At 35.9% G+C, this 20,566-nt stretch overlaps 2 protein-coding genes across 3 annotated transcripts in view; one reads left to right on the top strand and one right to left on the bottom strand.

Annotated features, from left to right (window-relative positions):
* Positions 1-3,182: 3,182 nt before the first annotated feature.
* On the bottom strand, positions 3,183-7,236 carry LOC117693131 (uncharacterized). Its single transcript, XM_066078241.1, has 2 exons — positions 7,034-7,236; positions 3,183-5,248 (listed from the first exon to the last, which is right to left on the bottom strand). The coding sequence occupies exon 2, from the start codon at positions 5,227-5,229 to the stop codon at positions 4,048-4,050; it is 1,182 nt and encodes a 393-aa protein (XP_065934313.1). The 5' UTR covers positions 5,230-5,248; positions 7,034-7,236; the 3' UTR covers positions 3,183-4,047.
* Positions 7,237-8,978: 1,742 nt separating this feature from the next.
* LOC105331592 (genetic suppressor element 1) overlaps positions 8,979-20,566 on the top strand; it is a 27,936-nt gene continuing 16,348 nt past the window's right edge. For both annotated transcript variants that reach the window (XM_011433854.4, XM_011433855.4), the window contains exons 1-2: positions 8,979-11,431; positions 13,146-13,224. In XM_011433854.4, coding sequence (XP_011432156.3) covers positions 9,317-11,431; positions 13,146-13,224 — 2,194 coding nt within the window. In that variant the 5' untranslated portion in view covers positions 8,979-9,316. The remainder of the gene's footprint in view (positions 11,432-13,145; positions 13,225-20,566) is intronic.

Raw genomic sequence — 20,566 nt, forward strand, 5'->3', positions numbered from 1 at the left:
TAGGCACCAAATACGGCGAGGGGTCTGGGGGCCGCTCAACGCCCCCAGCGGGTCCAGGGCAGCGCCCTGGTAGAGGGTTCAGGGGGGCAAAGCCCCCCGACGGAAAAAGGATTTCATGTTTTATAGAACACACAGGCACTTTTCGCACATAAAATTTTGAGTTTTTTAAAAGATTTTTTCGTAGTAAAAAGGCTAAAAACATTTTTTAATACAATGCAACATTGTTTTCACCAGCAGTTTTTTTAAGCGTTATAAAAGTGAATGGCGGGAAGAAGATGGGGAAATAAGAGAGGGCAAATGCCCATTCGGTTTCATCGTAAATACAATTTTGAATTTATTTTATCAATTAAATCAATTCAAATTTATTATAATACAAGTTTGCAAAAGCACAATTTCTAAATAAATTCAGTTTTTATTATGTTTGGCAAACTATAGAAAAAAAAAATATTACCGTAAATTTTGGTGGAATCGAACCCACAACATAAAAACCCTACTTATGTAAGGTTAGCTAGTGTCTGGTGCTCTAACCTCTGAGCCATTTCACACACAAAAAAATAGGTTGTTTAAATATTACGAGTGCCTTGAACTTTGGCCACGAATTTACGGACGAATTATTTTTTCAAAACGTTCAATTGCTGAGATACAAAATGAAATTTTTATTGTATAGTGGGTCATCTCTCCACGTTTTTGTTGATTGAAATCGGTTTGTTTTCCATAAAACCTTATTTAGACTATGAGAAAAATATGGAGCAGAGATTCACTATAAAAAAGAAAAGACCTTGAAGTTGTAAAAAAAAAAAAAAATCACTATTGGAAGTTTTGATATACGTATACGCCTGTTTGAGTCAACATATTCCAAGTATTGAACATATTTTAAAAAGGTTAAAAATCGAGGATATGTTAAATATTTATTGTTTTGAATATATTTTTTAAAAATATCAGATTTATTGATATTTAAATTTTTCAGTATCTTTTCCGTCCGTGCATAGGTTTTACACGCCTTATCCACCCATCTTCTTACACTAAAGCTATTGTCTGTCTCTATAGTTTAGTTTACTATTAAAGGGAAAACATGAAGACGTTGTAATTGAATGTCATGATTCAAAAACAGTTGTAATGTTTATTTTAAATTTTGATAGTAATAAGAAAACAGAAATATTGCTTTGGTTTTTTTTAAGTCGTACATGATGTTACACGAAGTCAAGGCGTCCATTTTTATTAGCGCAAATTTGGCAATGATAGTTGAGATTGCAATATGCCTCGGTCTATGAATATGATTTTAAACATTTCATCCTGTGTTCTTACTTTTGGTTTATTGCCCGACATGTTTTTCACTGATTGACTGTGCAATAATTAGCATCATCGACGTCACATATTTGTGACCTCAAACAATCAGAGTTTTGAAATAGGGAAAAGAAAGATATTTGCTAGGTGCTTTTTAAAAAGAAAATTTTTAATTTAAATGTAATATTTTACATGTAACATTTTAAATTTTTGGTCTTAAAATGATGTGTAGGCACGTGCCTTAAGTGCCTAACGGCAGCTACGCCACTGAAGCCAGTATCTTATGTACTTCCTTGTTTGTTTGTTCCTAATTTTTATGAATATATTTGTAATTGTACAGTGGTTATTACGATGTCACGACACCGATGAAATCATATAGTGGTTTATGTAACGCCGCGGCATCAATGTAATCGTATAGTCACGGGTTAATGTAACGTTGCGGTATCAATGTAATCGTATAGTAAATAATGTAACGCCACGGCATCAATGTAATTGTAACATCACGGCACCAATGTAATCGTATAGTGGTTAATGAAACGTCAAGGCACCAGTGTATTCGTATAATGGTTAATGTAACGTCACGGCACCAATGTATTCGTATAGTGGTTAATGTAACGTCACGGCACCAATGTAATCGTATAGTGGTTAATGTAACGTCATGGCGCCAATGTAATCGTATAGTGGTTAATGTACCATCACGGCTACAATTTAATCGTATAGTGGTTAATGTAACGCCACGTCATCAATGTAATCGTAAAGTGGTTAATGTAACGTCACGGCAACAATATAATCGTATAATGGTTAACGTAACGTCACAGCACCAATATATTCGTTAAGTGGTTAATGTAACTTCATGGCACCAATGTAATCGTATAGTGGTTAATGTAACGCCACAGCATCAATGTAATCGTATAGTGGCAACAGTTTGTGAGCCGGTCCTACAGATCAACTGTTGCCCGAGACACAGTCAACAACTGTTTTGTTATACCCCCTCTAATCAACACGTTTTCGCGGAATGTGATGTCACCGATCAACAGTCTTTTTTTACAGTCGATTTTAAGACTTCCAATCTAACGGTTCCAGTCCAACAGTCAAAATGCTGGACTTTTTTTTGTATAGAGTTGTATAGTAACTGTTGAACATGGGTATAAGAATGGTTAATGTAAAGTCACGGCACCAATGTAATCGTGTAGTGGTTAATGTAACGTCACGGCATCAGTGTAATCTTATAGTGGTTAATGTAACGACACGGCATCAATGTATTCGTGCAGTGGTTAATGTAACACCATGGCACCAATGTAATCTTATAGTGGTTAATGTAAAGTCACGGCACCAATGTAATCGTGTAGTGGTTAATGTAACGTCACGGCACCAATGTAATCGTATAGTGGTTAATGTAACAACACGGCATCAATGTACTCGTGTTGTGGTTAATGTAACGCCATGGCACCAATGTATTCTTATAGTGGTTATTGTAACGTCACGGCACCAATGTAATCGTATAGTGGTTAATGTAACAACACGGCATCAATGTACTCGTGTTGTGGTTAATGTAACGCCATGGCACCAATGTATTCTTATAGTGGTTATTGTAACGTCACGGCACCAATGTAATCGTATAGTGGTTTATTAATATAATGTCACGGCATCAATGTAATCGTTTAGTGGTTAATGTAACGTCACTGAACCAATGTAAACTTATAGTGGTTAATGTAAACATCACGGCACCAATGTAACCGTATAAATGTGTGTCTATTTCAAACAGTCAGTTTTCTCGGTCTAAGTCCAAGTCTTGGTAAATATGAAAACACTCTAGACATTTAAACTATCACAACGGTCAACCAATATTAAAATTAGACCAACTACTGAAGACTATGTCAACGTCACATAAACTTTATTCCAAGTTGCTGGTAAATAAACAAACTTCTCGTTCATCCATATATTTAACATAATGATAAATACAAAAATATACATGCAGTTATACAAACTTAAGCTTCCCATTAACACCATTCTTATCAAGTTTACAACGTATATATAAGCTTGCCTTATTGTTAAGATAAGTCCAAGTTACCCAAACCCAAAGCACGGACTAAACACCTAACATGTTAAACTTAGCACAGTAGAATCGGAGGCGAGAATCTAACAATATACGAAAAAGTGAACGATACAGGAGACAGAGGGAGCCCACCCATCTACCCAGGGAAGTGAGCTGACTCAAACCTTAGAGTTCCAAGTCTACTGGTAAACAAAGGCAAATCTGACATTATATACACTATGCTCGTTATTCGAATAGTGAATAGCAAATACACAGTCAAGAAGTTTTTACCTTCTAATTGTTGTAGAAAACATGTGAACCCAACATATTTCGGAATTATTGTGGGATCATAAAATGTTGTGACCATGGGAGCATATTTTTGTGGGTTGTCAGCTTTTAAACGGTTCATGGGGATGTTATTTCGTAGATTCGTCTGTATTATTAATTCATAGAGACTATGTTTTATAAATGGTTGTGGGTGTTGTTTTGTGGATAATGTACATATAAATACAGTGTACTTTTCAAAACAAACATGACTGAAAGTGCAAATATATTCCAAATAGTTTATATATATTACCAAAAACGTAAATCTATATCAGCCACACGTAGCTTCATGGACATATCTAGAGTAGTCGGGTACATTGCAGTGTTAACGGAGATTTCTCTTGGTTACAGATGTGATGCAAGCATGTAATCGCTTTGATAATGGTAGCCTGTCTCTTCATTTCTTACAATGGATAGCATTCCTTATTGGGGTTTCTCCACTGAATCTGTGGGGCGTGGGTGGAGTTGTAGCGAGTGATAAGCTCGGTGCACGATGTTTTTCCCGCGGCATAGTGGAGTCTCCTGAAGGTCCTGACCAGTAGATTGTGGTTATAGTCACTGTCCCGATGACTGTGACCCTCGTAATTTCCACGATATGTCGTCTGATGGACAGCCAATATGGTCTCTGTCGCGTCAACGACGTGACCGCGCCTCCTAGCGTCAAGTACGAGCCAGTTATCGTACGCCCGTCTACCGACGATGACATCGGGAATGTCTTTCCACGGATAATTTTTCATCGTTATGAAATAGTCCTCACCCCACGCGCTGAACAGAGTCCCTCTGAACTCCGCTGCTTTGGTTATGGTTATCTGGTCCCGCGCCTCTAGCGCCGTGACATTGTCCACATTTGTTCTTCTGCCTATGACCATCAGGGGGCGCGATTTGTTCAAGCTAGACGTTAACACCGTCAGTAACGTTATAATCAGTGTATCCGTGAAAAGGATGTCACCATTGGCGTATGCATAAAAGGTGGAATTGAAAACTTTGATGGTATCTAAGTACATATTTTTCAGAACAGGCACTCCTCTCCCTGCTTTTGAGACGGGCAATACTTTCCATCCCATTGCTGTAACCTGGATAGACAATTCGTTCTCATTTGTAAACAGTATTGGTTGTACAAACGGTTTTAAAAGATTCCAGTTTCTAACTGTGTTATTGTGGCAAGTGAATTTCTCTACGGAAGTCTGCCACGTGGTGAATAGCGTCAAGAGCGTGGCGTTAGTGTGCAACATGTCTAGCGCTAGGTTCTCTGTATTGACAGGGGCCCTACTGACATTGCGGTCCATCCTGGACCTGGAAACTTGTGTAGTAGCGTAATTTCTGGTAATATTTCTATCCTTTTCAGCCGAGTCAGTGTCCGTAAAGAATTCTCCATATCTGATATAGTCCCACAACTCCCATATCTGCTTCTGCCATGACCGGAAGTCGCCAATCGCCGCCATGATCATTTTGTGAAGCGTTAGGCTCTGAAGGCTGACCTCTGAATATAGATACACATAGACGGAGGTGCATATAAAGCACAAGGCAAGGACCTTAAAGTGCGTGACTCTGCTGACCAATACGGCGGGAATACGGACGGCTCTCATTTCAGGGAATCCTTAGTTCCTGTTTAAAAAGACCGGAAAGATTAGCATAAATCGAATAAATAAGTTCACCGGGATATCTGAACGTGGTTGGTACGTAATTAAATCTTGAAGCCTTCGGGATTCACAGGTCTTTGATCATGTGACCAACCAAGTTTACATTCGCAGAACTTTTTAAACATGACGTTTATTTATCAAAGGTAGCTAGCATTGCAGAAATAAAATATATAACCCGCGTTCACAGGATTTGATCATATGACCAACTAAGTTCATATTAAACATGATGAGTACTTTTATTTTAAAATATTCTTTCGTCAATATCTAGGGCATTTCACTCTATCACGTAGATTTCTGTCGTCATTCACAAATAAATCACAATCGATATTATTGTAAGAAATAGACGAAAAAATACTTCGTGTTTGTTAATAGAATTATTTATAAATACATTACTATACGTTTAAGAACTTTCCAGTATCAACGACATAATGAGTCTTTTTGAACTTTTTCATTAGGACGAACATTTTTCTATATCATACACCTAGTAGTTTGGACTAGGTGAGCCAGCAGCCGGAAGCTAGGACTGTATCGCCTTAAGACTGACATTTCTCTGTATCAGCTCATCGTCAAGTGGTTGTATTACACTTAAATTAAAAATCGTAAATTCCCCAAATTAATCAATTAACTAATCAATTAATCAATATTTTATTAAATTTACTAAACTATATTTTGCATGCATACAACCCATATTTACAAAATCGAACCACAGAATTTTAATTTTTTAATACAGAGAATAAATATTAGTGATAATTTTTTTTCTTATAAATCAATTTTTGAAAAAGTATCAGAAAAAATATAGGTTCTTATATTACATATAGTTATAAATCAGTCTGTTTGAATTAATTCCTTTTAAAAAGTTTTGCTCAACTGTATCCATTTTTGAAGGGGGTGTTAAAATAAACGTCTTTCTTATAATTTTTTATTTTTGATTTGAACATATTTTATTATGCAAAGAACTATATATGATATTAGTCATATTTGGCCCCCATAATTCGCTAATTTTAAAGTGATTCAGGTACATTAATTTGTTGTGTTATTTTATAAAAGAGTTGACATAAAATATGTGTTTCACCTATTTATTTGATTTATTTGCACTCACTGGCAGTATATGACGTCAAAAGTGACGCTATTTTTATAATTCAATCAAAATCAGTCAAAATTTGACATTTTTCTTATCTTTTTTCGAATCGGAAATATAGAGCGACTCTTTGAACAAGAACGAATTTTTTGTCACTTATAAGTACTGGAGAGATACATCTTTAATGAAAATATTTTGTTTGTTCAAGCAGTCGCTCAATGTTTCCTTAAAGAAAAACTGCTTCAAAACAAGCCGTTTTATTATAAAAATGCGAAAATGGCAGGAAAAGGTAAACTTTATGATGTCATATTTTTAAATTGTGGGCACTAAAATCAAACTGAAAATTATGAAAAAACTTCAAATGTATATTTGTTCTAATAAAACAAAGAATTACAGTAAAAAGACAATGTTCATTTAAGAGTGCCATTTTAGGCTCAAACCTCATATATAACTAGTCCTTTACCATGAAAATAAATTTTACGTAATAAAAGGTGAATTTAATTGCAGAAATACGCGTGTTTTTTCATCTCAGTTTTGGATATTTAATATATCATCTATTCATCCAGCTGGGTGGATTTAATTAATGTGAAACTTATTTGAATTTCAACGAGAGATTTTAAGAAAGTGTTTTGAGGGAAAAATTACATTACTTATAGTATTTATGTTTCCTACCTGGTAAAACTCTGTCCTTATATCTCATGCTACATATCTGTATTAACGGAGAGAGGAGAATGTCGGACAGGTGATGCTGAAACGTGTAGAAGCGATGAAGGGATATTATCACCCTCGGGGTGACTCCAGGTGGTGTAGGGCCGAGAAACCAGGAGAAGATTGCAATGAACCTAAGGCTGTGTGTTAACTGAGATATTAATGTGGTGCTATTAGAAGCGATAATAAGGGGATAATATCGAAAGCGTTATGAGAGAGTTAAGCTTTTTAACGGCCTTCCTTGTGAATGGTCAGCAGACACATCAACGTAAATGTGACAGCGCTTCAAATAAATACCCCCCCCCCCCCAAACCAAAAGTATGAATGAGGTGATGGGTTTATAAATGTAGGAATGAATGTGTTCATGTATATGTTAAACAACAAATTAACTTATAATTTATAATTATAAGACAAAAGTCAAGATTATTATTTAATATACAATTAAAATTGTTGAAATTGATCTTGTCAACAAATTTTTCAATTGTGCTTAATATGCTTATATGTATATATATACATTGTATGATATATTGTATGTGCAAATGAAATTAATATCATAATAATGATAACAAAAATTAATATCTAATTATCCTTTGTCTTGTATACAAAATATATCAATAATATATCACTCTGTAAAATGGTAAATAATACTACATGTATATACTATATTCTATGATTATTTTATAACACCACTTCTTGACTTTGTATTTTGGAGAGGGTTTATATAGGCTTTGCCTGTTGCTCAATCCATTTGATTACTCAATAGAATATGTTTAAATTAAACCAAAAGTATTACGCAACTGGATGATTAGTCAAAGATAAATCAAAGCATTGAGAGTACTGAAAGGTTGACAAGTTTAATATGTGTATATATCACATATAAAAAAGAATGGTAAATTATCAACAATGTATTTAAAACTATATTATTAAAACTATTTGTTCTTTTTAATGAAACAAGCATGAATTTTACAAAGTTTTGGGCAATGAACGACATGCTTAATGACAACAATTAAGGTGGGTCCCTACTCAGAGATTGTTTCAGGTTAACGTGATTTTTTTTTAAATCGTTAGTTTGACACCTCGTGTAATTAAAACAAAAATTTTACAAGAATATAGTCTTATCTTAACTACTTACTTTTCTTACCAGAATCTCAACAATACGCTTACCCCCTTCTTCATAACATGTTTCCAACCAACTACAATTTTTTTTCTTTTTGTAGTTTTAAATACTTTTATCAAGTGAACCCAGTCTTACATATGAATGTTTAAATCACTTCATGTCAAGTAAAAAAAACCCACATTGCTGTGGTTATTTTTATTGCTAAACGGATAAAAAGGGACATTTTGTAGGGAAGGCATACCACATAAGAAAATAAAATTTAATTAAAAATGAACACTTATATTACAAACGTCTTGACCTATAGGACCGGTATTGGTTTCTGGTTTTGCAAAAAGCATATCGATTTCCGTCCCACTTCTTGATTTTAGGCCAGAAACAGTGAATTCTTAGGTTCGCAAATTGCAAAAGATCTTAGTGTTGTGTTTGAAATACCAAATTTTACAAATGTTATGTCAAAAAAACATTTCCATGTATGTCAAACAGTGCAGATTGAATCTACTGTAATCAGTACAAATTTCTTCTAAATCTGACACAAAATAACACCAGAAAACCTCTTAAAAATAAGTCTTATTTTCAATGAAATATAAATTTATGGAAAAGGGGGGAAATGACATACTTTTTGCGCGTGAGTGTACGTGATTAACTAATTTGAGATATGTACTAAAATCTAAATATATTATTATTTGGTACTTATTTAAATTTTGTTATACTTTTACAAATTCAAATCGCGCTTGCAAGTTGTAGGGGAGTCTCGACTGATCTATTTATAGCCAAGCACCTGTCAAGATTTATTTTTTCTTCGGAGTTGCATTATGGGAAAAGACAGATGTCCAAACATGGCCGCCAAAAAGCAGGGATTCCCTCGTAGTACGTTTTCATTGTTTTTAAACTCAACAATAATCGAACAATGAAGAATTTTTTGATCGGATTGGAAATATTTTCAAATACAAGAAGTGTTTAGATCGATGAATCGAAGCTCATCATGCGTGAATGTTTCTCACAAGAGGAAAAACTATTGATAAAAGATGGAAGACCAAGGAACTATGTTTGACAGTAAACACAGTGTTTTTATGTATAATAATCGTAATAGACTAGTCTGATGTGATGAATTTGATAAAGTTGATCTAAAAATGTCAGGTCGACACGTTTGTTTTGTGTGTGGTAGCCTGGGAGCGGAATCTTCGCTGCGAATTAAACCACATGACAGGCTACCTTATTTCCCCTTTCTTGAACACCATGATCCACCCAAAGGAGCCCGGCTACCGACTAGCAACGGCAATGTGGACTGTTGCAGAGTGTGTTATGCTTTTTTGACTCAACAGTGGGAGACCTACGAGCGGTCAAAGACTCCAGCAATCAAGCGCTTGTACTGGTTGAAGCGTGCAGACGATGGGCATTTCACTGGTGCCGAGATGAGACTGCAGGGGGAGTACATTGCTCAGATCATGGGTCTTAATTATCAACCAGGGGTCGAGGGTCGTGGCTCCCCAGACAACAGCACTAGAGATTACCCTCCCTCACCACCATATCGCAAAGAGGAAAGGGCCACCCCCAGCAGTAACCACTCTGCTCCTGGAGAACAAAGCTTTAACTACAAATCTGATGCAAAATCTCAAGTGAAATCTAAACTACCAAGCCAACCACGTGTGGAGACCCCTGTACATCAAACTCCTAAGAGGGGACATAGTGAGGGTGTGCTTGATCTGACAGTGAGAAAAGAACCAAAGACCAAACAAACTACAGCACCAAGTGATAAGGAACAGACCATTATTTGTTACATTTGTGCACAGAGCACGTTAGTGAGAAATTGTAAGTACGTGTCCACAGCTATGAATTCAACCAGTGAACCTTTCTTCCCAGTCTTGCAAAAAATAAGTCCACCAGAGGGAGCCTTCCCCCTGAACCAACATGGCCAAGCGATTGTGTGTGGGGACTGCAGACTCCTTCTATACCAGCAGTGGCAAGCTTACGAGTTAGCAGGAGTACCATTTCAGAACCGTGTCTACAAACTCTGTGATGATAAAGTTAAGATCCCTAAGTCCGAACCAGTGAGTCATCTTGATAGAGTACCTAAAACTCCAGTTGAAACTGATGATTATGTGTGTTATTTGTGTGGAAAACTGTATGGCAGTGATTTGATCAGATTGTTGTACACTGTTCCACCACGCGATCCTTCCATGGGGACTCTTTTCTTTCCATTTGTCCAAGAACTTCAACGTCCAAAAGGAGCACAACCTTTGAAATCTGACGGGTCTGTTTTATCATGCAGAAACTGTTATGCTGAGCTCTACCATCAATGGCAGGTACAAGAATCCATGCAAATTCCTGTGTATCAACGCAAGTACTCTCTGTCTTGTAACAGGGATGATACTGAAAGGAATCGAGACGTGGATGCTAGCGAAAACCAGGAGTCAAAGAAGACTGTCGTAAAGACAGAAGCTACTCACCCTCTGAACATCCACATTAGCGAAGGGATGTCTGGTAACAGCAGCCTAAGCTCAGCTGGTCTTTTAGCCATAGCAGTGTCCGAAGGAAAGTTAGGACATCTCACAAATGCATTGTCACCTCACAAACTCTCCACAGCAATGAAAAGACCATTCGAGATTGTAGGCAGCTCCACTTCAACCACTTCAACCATACCCCATCCTTTAGAGCAAGCTGTTTCAAAACCTAAAAAGATCTGCTTCTTGTGTGGTGAAAAGTCAAGAATGATGAACACCCATGTGATCAGTGCCTACCCAGTCACTCAAGAAACAAAGAGCAACAATACCATGGTGTTGCCCTTCTTTCCCTTCCTGAGAAGCTCAAGCCCCGCCCCTGGGGCAGACCCAATGACAGAAGAAGGCTTTGTGATTGTGTGCAGCATCTGTTTCCACATGCTTTTAAAGCAATGGAACCTTTTTGAAGAATATCCTAATGCCGAAACTGTCAACCGCTGGCATCGCAGATATGTTATGCCGGATTTTGTCTGCTACATTTGTGCTAAAAGAACTGATCGCAAACAAGTCAAAATGCTGGAGGCAGCCAAGTTTCCTTTCCTGAAGGACATTAAATGTCCCCCAGATTCCCTGATACTCAATGGGGGGCTATTGGTGATTGCTTGTAAGCCCTGCGCCTTGGATTTGAACCAGCAGTTCAGTGAATATGAGAGGCTGAAGGTGCCGATTGGCCTTAGGAAGTACAACTGGGTCCAGAGAACCACTGGACTTGAGCTTGCTGATCAGAGTGCTTACATGGAGAGAGAGGTGGGACTTGCATTTAAATTTATATCTATATTTAATGATATAATTCAGGAGTTTTCCTGGCTTATTTTGGGGTCTGTTAACCGAATCCATTCCCAATTGAAAAATCATCAATATTTTCAAAACTCAAGACCTTTTTTCCCAATCAAGGTGTCCATAGATGTTGGAAAGAGCTATTGACTTTTTTAAAGACAGAAGAGAAAAATGTTATTTTAACAAAGTCATTTGAATTAATATTTAACCTTGCTGATATTTAAAATGCAACAAAACAGCTTTTTTCTTTACTTTTGTTTACATTTTGGAGCATGATAATGAAACTAGTACATGTAGTATTATTAGAAATTTTATCATTTTCCTAATGTCATCAGTTTACGCATCAATTTTCCCAATTCTATGGACCCTGGACCAAGTTTAAAAACAATAGGAAAACTCCTGTAATTTTTAATTTGCACTGCGCAAGTTTTTGATAAGTACATGTACTTTGCTACTGTTGTGTGAAAGAGTTGAATTGTTCATGTGTTCACTGTTGTAAATTGCTCAGTTTAAACAACCTCTGTATAGCCATTGTACAATTTTTTTTCCTAATTAACTTATCGAGTATAAGATTATTTTACAAAATGCCAAGGTTATACACAGAAAGGTAATTTCTAATGCACTGCATGTATTTCCAAATATATGCCTGGAAAGTGACCATGAAATCTGGTATATATAAATTATATAATCTTTATAGAGCACATCATAATGTTAATATATTAAAAAAAATCCTAAACCTTATTTTATTAGTACCTTTTTGTGCTGTCACATTCTACCAGTAATCAAAATAAAAAATGTGAAAGTGCCTATTTTATGTTTTAATACCATCATTTAGAAATGCCAAAATTGTACCGATAATAAATTTCTATTGATCTTGTTGATAGCATATAATATATTTTGCAAATAACCAGAAAATCAATTTTTAATTGCCCCCAAAAATGGACTTGATTTAAAAAAGTCATAATTATATTCCAGTTGGGGGGGGGGGGGGGGGTGTTAAATTGTGTCACATTATCTCCCTTAAAAGCAAGGAACTGAAAAAGTTACCACATAACTAAATTACAGGGATATTTTTAGAGAATATCTATTGATGTTGATGTCTTAAAAAAATAATATATTATTTTCTATAATGTCAATCAATATGCATTAAATTTATATTGACTTTGTCTTGTGCAGCTCATTTTTAAGCATCTTCAAAATTTTACAAAAAAAATTAACATTATCAATATGGCATATTTATATTACGAGGTAGAGCATATTTTCTGACTAGTTTACATTAGTCTCTGAAGCAGTAAGATTTTTATCATTTATTTGTGTAATATATATTTTGGGCATCTTAAAGTGGCTATAGCATAGGTCAAGATTTTGATATGAACTTACATATACCCCAATACCTGTATATACAGAAACTGTGCCATTATGTCCATGGTCACTCTTTGATAGATTTGAATTTTTGTTGATGCACAAATCAACATAGGGATGTGTTAATTAGTGTTTTCATGATACATATATATAACATATATATATTCAACATTCATAACACACACACAATATGATAGCTGCAATAATACCGTATTTATTTGATGAAAAATATTCTTTTAGTAAATAACAAGTGACCAGTAAGTCACAGATCAGTTATGTTTTTTGATGTGTCTTTGTCTACCTGTTTCTTGTATCCCTTTAGGAGAAGGAATCTCATTCTGAAGCTGTAGAGAGCAGAGACATTGACATAGAGAGCCTGGATGAAACGGCATCAGAGAATGGTATGTACCGTACTTGATCTGTGTCCCCTAACTCGATGTTTGTCTCTGTATGTACCAGGTAATCACTCTGTCACTGTACTCAACACTTTCCTCTGTACTCGCCATGCTGTCTTTGTATACTCACAAACTTTGTATTCCGTCCATAGTTATCAGTTGTATATCATCCGTAGTTATCAGTACCAAGTTCAGTCTGTTATTATCTTGGCATTATTTGTCACAAACTTTAAAATCTGTAATTGTCAAATGTCAACCATTAAGCACGTTTATGCTAAGCATTTTTGAAAAATTTTATGTGCAAATAATGCTATATTAAACTTGGTGTGGTTTATGCGTAGCATTTTTTTTTCACCTTTTCTTCTTTGCATTGAGGTAAGTAATTATATATATGAACATCAAGAAGTAAACATGGACTATGTACAAGGAATGACAAAACAGTTAAAAATGAGTGTGTGATATATATATATATACATTAGCTCTTTGGTCCAGGATTCAAATTATGGTATGCTATTAGGGGAAAAAGTATAAAAACTCTTATAACTGCAAAAGATTTCAGTGTTAAAAAATGTCCCAACCACTTAGCAAATCCAGTGAATTCTTTGCGATGGACAGGTAAAAAGAAGTTAAAAGATGATACTTTTGAAATGCCGTTGACAACATTAACCTTTTTAAAAAAATGAGGTTAGAAAAGGAAATGGTTTTTCCTTCAATCAATAATGTGAAAAAAATATCCCTGAACACACAATAAAGTTATTACTCATTTTGACTTTGAAATCTGAAACTTGAGCTGAACTAACAAATGAATGAAAATCAATCGCTCTGCTACAGATCAAAATGATGAATAAATCACAGGTTTTAACACAAGTTGCTTCTCTTTGCAATTTTTGTACAAGTTGTCTCTCTTTTGACTCTTTCCATGTTGTGTTTTATTTAGCTGTTTACTTTTATCTTCAAAAAGAATGACTGATCAATTGTTCTAAATGAAATAATGTAGTTATGAGATAAATCTTAATGATATTTGTTACATAAATGGCAGTAACTGAATCTCAAGTCACTGTATTGGTATTACATCAACAGATAAAGCCTCATCAGATGAGGGGTTATTTTGGTAAACTGACTTGTTCTGGAGTAACAGCCAAATAAACTGTAAATGTGAGAGCATGCAGATGGTTAGACACTGGGGTAAATGTTTACAATTTCTCACTGTCTGGTGAATGGGGGTCTGCTAAACACCCCAGATAACATCTCTAATCCTACTGATTTAACCTGGAATTTTCTAAGAATTCTTGCACAACCCCAGGGCACAATTACAGCTTCTTGAAGCTCAGCCATCTCACCACAAAAAATGGGGGAGAAATCAATGACAAAGACACGGTGACAGTATCTGGGGAATCGAGTGTGACACCCCTGACCCAGGCGTGTCAATGTTGCATAAAACACAAACGCAATGACAGAACGCCTCCCGTTACAGAGCCCCGCTAGGACCTCTCCGATGTGACATTACTCAAGTGCTGTAATTATGGCCTCTGTTGGGAATATTGATTTTTTCACTTCGCAGTTTTTTGTTTTGCCGTGTTTTATTAGAGAGCCTGACTTTTTTTTTATATGGAAGTGATCAGATTAGTTTGCCGTGCTGCACATTACGATTATCTCTCCTTGTGATTTTGTAGAAGATGTTACGCCATTATCAGATTTATATCCGAAAAAATTCCTTTATCGATATCTGATGGAAAGCGTCACCATTACGGGTGATGACTGGTTGATAAAATGATTTACACTGAGCAGTTCAGCAATGTCCAGGCATCCTTAAACTGGTGGTAATAACACTCATTAAACTGGTCATCTCAATTGAAGGTGTTCATTTCTAATTTTGATGTTTTCCTTTGATTAGAAAAAACATGAATTTTTTTTTTGGTATTTTTCATATCTTGGATAAAATTTCATAAGACACATTTTTAAAGTCTCCCTTATGAAATCATATAATAGTTCATGAGTTTTTTCTTTGATACGGTACCTTTTTAAAAATCATTATTTTTCCACGTGTCAAAATAAAGAATCAGACAGATGCTGTATTTTAAATATAGTTATGGTAATGGGGTAGAATATTATTCCTTTATTGTGTCAGGAATCAATATCTCCTTGTAATTTTGTAGTCTGTGTTAAATAATAAACTAATAGGTTCACGGGAAATTTGTCCATTAATATTGGCTCCTCAGTAAGCGGATTGATTTCTCTTGTATGGACCCCGATCAATATGCAAAAGCTTTATAAACATGGGGGTGAAAAACGCTAACCTTAATAATAAAAAGATATTAGTATATCAATATTTAATGAATCATTTTATGGAAATTGCAGGGATATCATATGTATCCTTGTAAATGGATCTAGCGCAATTTCCTGTGAGACTTGCCGACCAATTTGTGGATGTCCGCGTCTGATTCTAGCTTGTTTATTGGGTGATGAACAAGCCATAGTTATGGAGACCCTTCTTTATTCTTTTCTGGCTGATTAATTAATATTGTTCTCGTCTCCGATTGCCCATGCTGTATTGACATCATAGTTATACTGTGTTGATGTGTAATGACTGATCAGCAAAGAACAGTCAGAAATATTTCTGAGCTTTGCTAAATCACAATGAAGTAGAAATAAAAAATTTCCAAATACCGGTGGTTAATGAAATTCGATACAGATTAAAAAATCCCATCATGGGCATTCAATGCTGGCGTATCGGCCAAGATCTTATTAAGAATTTCTATAAAGAATTTGTTTTGTGTTGAAACCTGTCATTTCCTTTTTTCTTATTTTTTTTTATTCATTTTCCTTTTATTACACCTAATTCACCTCACAGGTACTTGGCATTTCTTTGAAACCCCAATCAATACAGGCGATTTTTTAAACTGTAGAGTATCTGTCATTAGGAGCCAATATAGCAGGCTGCAGGCACTTAACACGCTTTTGCCATTTATCCTTATAAAAAAGAATGGCTTTCCAAAGAAGCATAAAGCTGCTTTTTCCGCAAAATCTAATTACTTGTTGATTGGAGAAGTCTCAGCAAAACCTAATTCGCTTTTGTATAACAGTAATGTAGTCACAGATTACAGTACTACGTTATTGATAAAAGTGTCCTAATGTGACAGGAAAGGAAACAAATTTAAAGTAGATCCCTTTTATTGTCATGGAAACTATTCTAACTGATCACATGATCACAGCTAAGGAAATATAAACTGATGGCAAATTGATTAAAAAATGCCCCGTAATTTTGGATGTTCAGATGATTTTCTTAGCTACATCAGACCAAAGTGATGAGGTTTTGGCTCACTTAACAACAGTTGAATTATTCACATTAGTAACAGCATGCATATAGCCCTCGGGGGTTATAAACAAGATTTATACATAAAAGAATATACCCCCAAAAATTATCTTGGTTAATTTTAGAAGTCAGTGACAGTCCTATTCTGGATTTCACCCAAGAAGGGGATCAGTTTGCATTATAAGGTGATATTTCTGAGTATTTAAGTTTTATGAAACATTATCACAAGGCTCAATTATATACATTTGAAATCTACTTGCTGTGGAGGCAATGGAATGTGAACAAAACAAAGGTCACACAAGTCACCGCAGGTCAAATGCGAGTTTCAATCCCAGGTTTATTGATAAAAATATATCATACAACACAATCTTTATTTGTCGGCTTGACAGGTATTTAATAGGAAGTCTTGTGTATCGACAGCTTGCTGCTCTCCGACAAACTTCTTTAGCAAGAAAATTGATTGGGTCAATGAATTTCAACACAAAAAGGTGCGTGTGATTTGGGAACGATTATAAAGTTTAACATCAATTACACATTGAATTACAAATATTTGTGTTTATGACAGTGCATCAATATAACTTCACCTAGCCGTGTGTTTGAGAAGACTACTTCAGTGTTGAAGCGATTATTTATGATTGATCCTTTTAAAGATCGGCCATCTCAGTGGAGGAAAAGATTTTAACACCTATTGAAAATTGCCTGCCAGAAAAGGAACAGACAATTACGCCTTGAATATGTTTTATATTTCACTGTAGATATTTTATCTGCTGTTTTGTGACCCCACGACCCCTCATAGCAGAGAGTACACAGTAGATTATCTCAGACTGCACATGATATTGCGGGATTGTTACAACATGTGCATATTGCTTGTCAGGCTGTGCATGTTTCACAAAACTTGAAGCCAAACTACAGGGGAGAGAGAAGTATTAAAACGGTGTGGAATTTACTTGCAGATTTCAGACAAGGGAATCAGGATGGAAATCATTTCTCTTCGTGTTTGATGGATCATAACTGTGAGGATTTGTTAAGTGGAATTGTGGGTAATATCATTGTTCTTTACATCACAGTAAGTGAGTGCTTTTGTTTGTTTGAGGTCTGAGGTTAAGTCATGTGAGATATCAGATATCAGCTGTCAGCAGGTTGATATCTGATCGCCTTGGTTAGGAAGTTGAGTTGATAATGAATTGTTGAATGCCCATGATGTGAGGAATGTGGAGAGGAGACTTTGTTTGGTGTTGGAGAGATGTAGAATTATTAGTGGTGAATTGATTAGCCAGTTAATTACTGTTTAGATATTTAGAGGGATGGCTGAGTGTGTCAATAAACTAGACGTGATTGTGAATAGCTCATGCACCAGGAATTTAATTGTTCCTCGCTGACTGACAATAGTAAAAAATTAGCCGAACTAGCAATTATCTACCTTCCTATAAATATTTTATCTTCCGAGTTTAATCAAGTTATGGAGGGTATTTGTAGGAATTAGGACTGTGTGGTGGGGTGGTGTATGACTTCCTGGAGATTTTTGAGTACTGCTGTTGGTGTATAGGAGATAAACAACCCAACCTGTAAAGTTCAATAGAGCACCAATGATTAATATATTTCTTGTTATGTGACTCACTTAAGGAAATACTACTTCAAATTCTTGATAATGGTTAGAGAAATAGTTTGCAATCCAACCAATAAATGCTAGAGCTTATTTGATCACTGTGTCAGAGATTTGGTGCAATCTTCATAGCCTGGCTTAGTGTACAGAAAGGCAGAGGAAAGGAGTTTGTGGAACACCTTCTGAATTGCTTGATGGTATCATAAAGCCCCATTATACAGAAATATTGGCCATTAAAGAGATAGTTAGCAAAAGGTTGTAGTAGGATATTGTTCTGTCTGGGATTAAATGAGTTAGATTAGCTAGATTAAAAAAAAAATGCTGATGTTATCCAAAGATCAGACTTTGCCATATTTTTCTGCCATCTATAGGGGGTTGCTTGATGATATACATCACCTTGGTAGATTAGAACATGCGTCTGATGACAGCTACAAGACATCTGATAGTGTTGAAGAATTGGCCAAATGTTAAGGGAAATAACTGCGCTAGCAAGGGAGCAGAAAGGGAGCTAAACCAAGATATTAACTGTAGTGAGGTAGCTTAGTTTAAATTCCATTGATGGGATTCTGTTGAAAAACTTTGGATCTTGTTATTTCTGTGAAGCATCCAAAGTATGCTGTTTTCATGCTGTTTTCATTTGAAGTGATTCAATGGTAGGTTTAAATCATGATTATTTCCCCACAACCTGTAAAAGTTAGTGAGTAAAAATGATTAATGGCCCCACTGCTTCCATGTTTCTCCTTGTCTCAGTCTGTCCTTGAGGCTGAGGGGATGTTGACCTCAGGGGGAGAAAAGTACAAACCCCCATATCCTGTAGTGATTTATAAATAACAGTACTCGTACTATGTTCCCCCAATAAAAAGCCTATGATGTTCAAGGATAAATTATTGATTTGGTGCTCGTGCATAGCTTTCTCATTAAAGCATCAACACTTTGAAAAATGACAATAATTGTTTTAAGATTCCAATCAGTGGTGTAACCAGCTAACATCACACAGTCCTGCAGGAAAGAAGTTGGCAGAGAGAGCTGTTAGCTTTTGACATTGGCTGTGTACATAACCATGCCCTCCTGAACAGAAGCAGAAGAATTATAGACTGGATGCCATTGTGAAACATTATTGACTATACAAGTCAATTACTGTGGATAAAGATTAATGTATTCCGACCTTATCATGTGATGTTAAACCGCGGAGGATGAGAAAAGTATATAACTTTGTTATTGATCGGAGGAGTCTCCAGCACGTTTAGCTTCTGTTTGGAATTCATTTATTGGATTTGAAGTAATTTACGCCCAATTATGAGAAGAGCCACTGTTTGATCTGGCTGGTGAAATCTTTTGTGATTTGTCGTAGCATTACTGGACTTAGATATTGTGTGATGGCGGATAGTTGGCTCCTGTAGAACCCCCCAAGATGGTGGAATGACAAGATCTGTCTATCTTCACACCTCTCCCTCTGGTCTCTGTCTTAATGGCTGTTGTCGTGTTTCTTTGTCTCCAAACAGCAGAAGTAGCTCAGGATCACTAGGTTCCCTTCATTAACTGCCTGAGAACTGTAAGTAACAGCTCTGAATGTCGACAGAGGCGCTGTCATTCTTAACATAATGCTCAAGAGTTGATTTCATGGTCTCTCAGAGAAAACTGTATGTGATTGGTGATGTAATTTTGGTGAGTTTGAGCCATTCTGTCCTATCTTTACGAGGTTTTTGTAATATTTTCATAGGATTTGGTAGGTCTTTAGATATACTACTTTCTATGGGTTTAACCTTTAGAGATTGATAATCACTGTTTTAGGAAGATGTTATGGTATTTCCCTGAAAGATTCTTAGTCAGCTATTTTTATTGGAGATTTGACATGTAGCCTCAATATTCACAACAATTTGTCTGAATAAATAAAATTAATATGATTTGATAGGCTATTGGATGCCAGCAATCTGTAGCTAATTGCTTTATAGAGAAGAAATATAGAGTAGGTCTTGGTGCATGATGCTGGCCAATCTCTCCGCCCAGACTGATGGAATATAGGCCATTGTTTCTGTGTTTGTAGATCCGGGGGAGAAAGGAAACATTCTCGGTGGCATTTAGGGATGTTAGTCGTAGAACCTCTCTTCCTTGTTGTGTGAGTGAAAGTGGTTAGAGAGGCAATGTGAGTCATTTGAAGATGTCCAATGTTGAAAGCCTTTTTTACAGTACTTGAACTCATTATGTTAAATATGTAACAAGTTTTGTATTATTACAGCACAAGTGCATGGAGGATAAGAGCCATAATTGCCTTGGTGAATTAATAACCCACTAATTTCCCTGTAAACCACATACTGTGCGATTAACTCGCTTGATTTCTTTCTAGTCCAAATAAGAAATGAGTGACAGAGTTTGTGAATGAAATTCTGTGATAAGTGAACTTATAACTGACAATGAGCCACCTGAATGGATTA

This window comes from Magallana gigas, chromosome 3, assembly GCF_963853765.1.
Source record: "Magallana gigas chromosome 3, xbMagGiga1.1, whole genome shotgun sequence".
NCBI lineage: Eukaryota > Metazoa > Mollusca > Bivalvia > Ostreida > Ostreidae > Magallana > Magallana gigas.

Excerpts from the sequence above, each read along its gene's own strand:
- LOC117693131 (XM_066078241.1), bottom strand. The coding sequence starts at position 5,229 with ATGAGAGCCGTCCGTATTCCCGCCGTATTGGTCAGCAGAGTCACGCAC.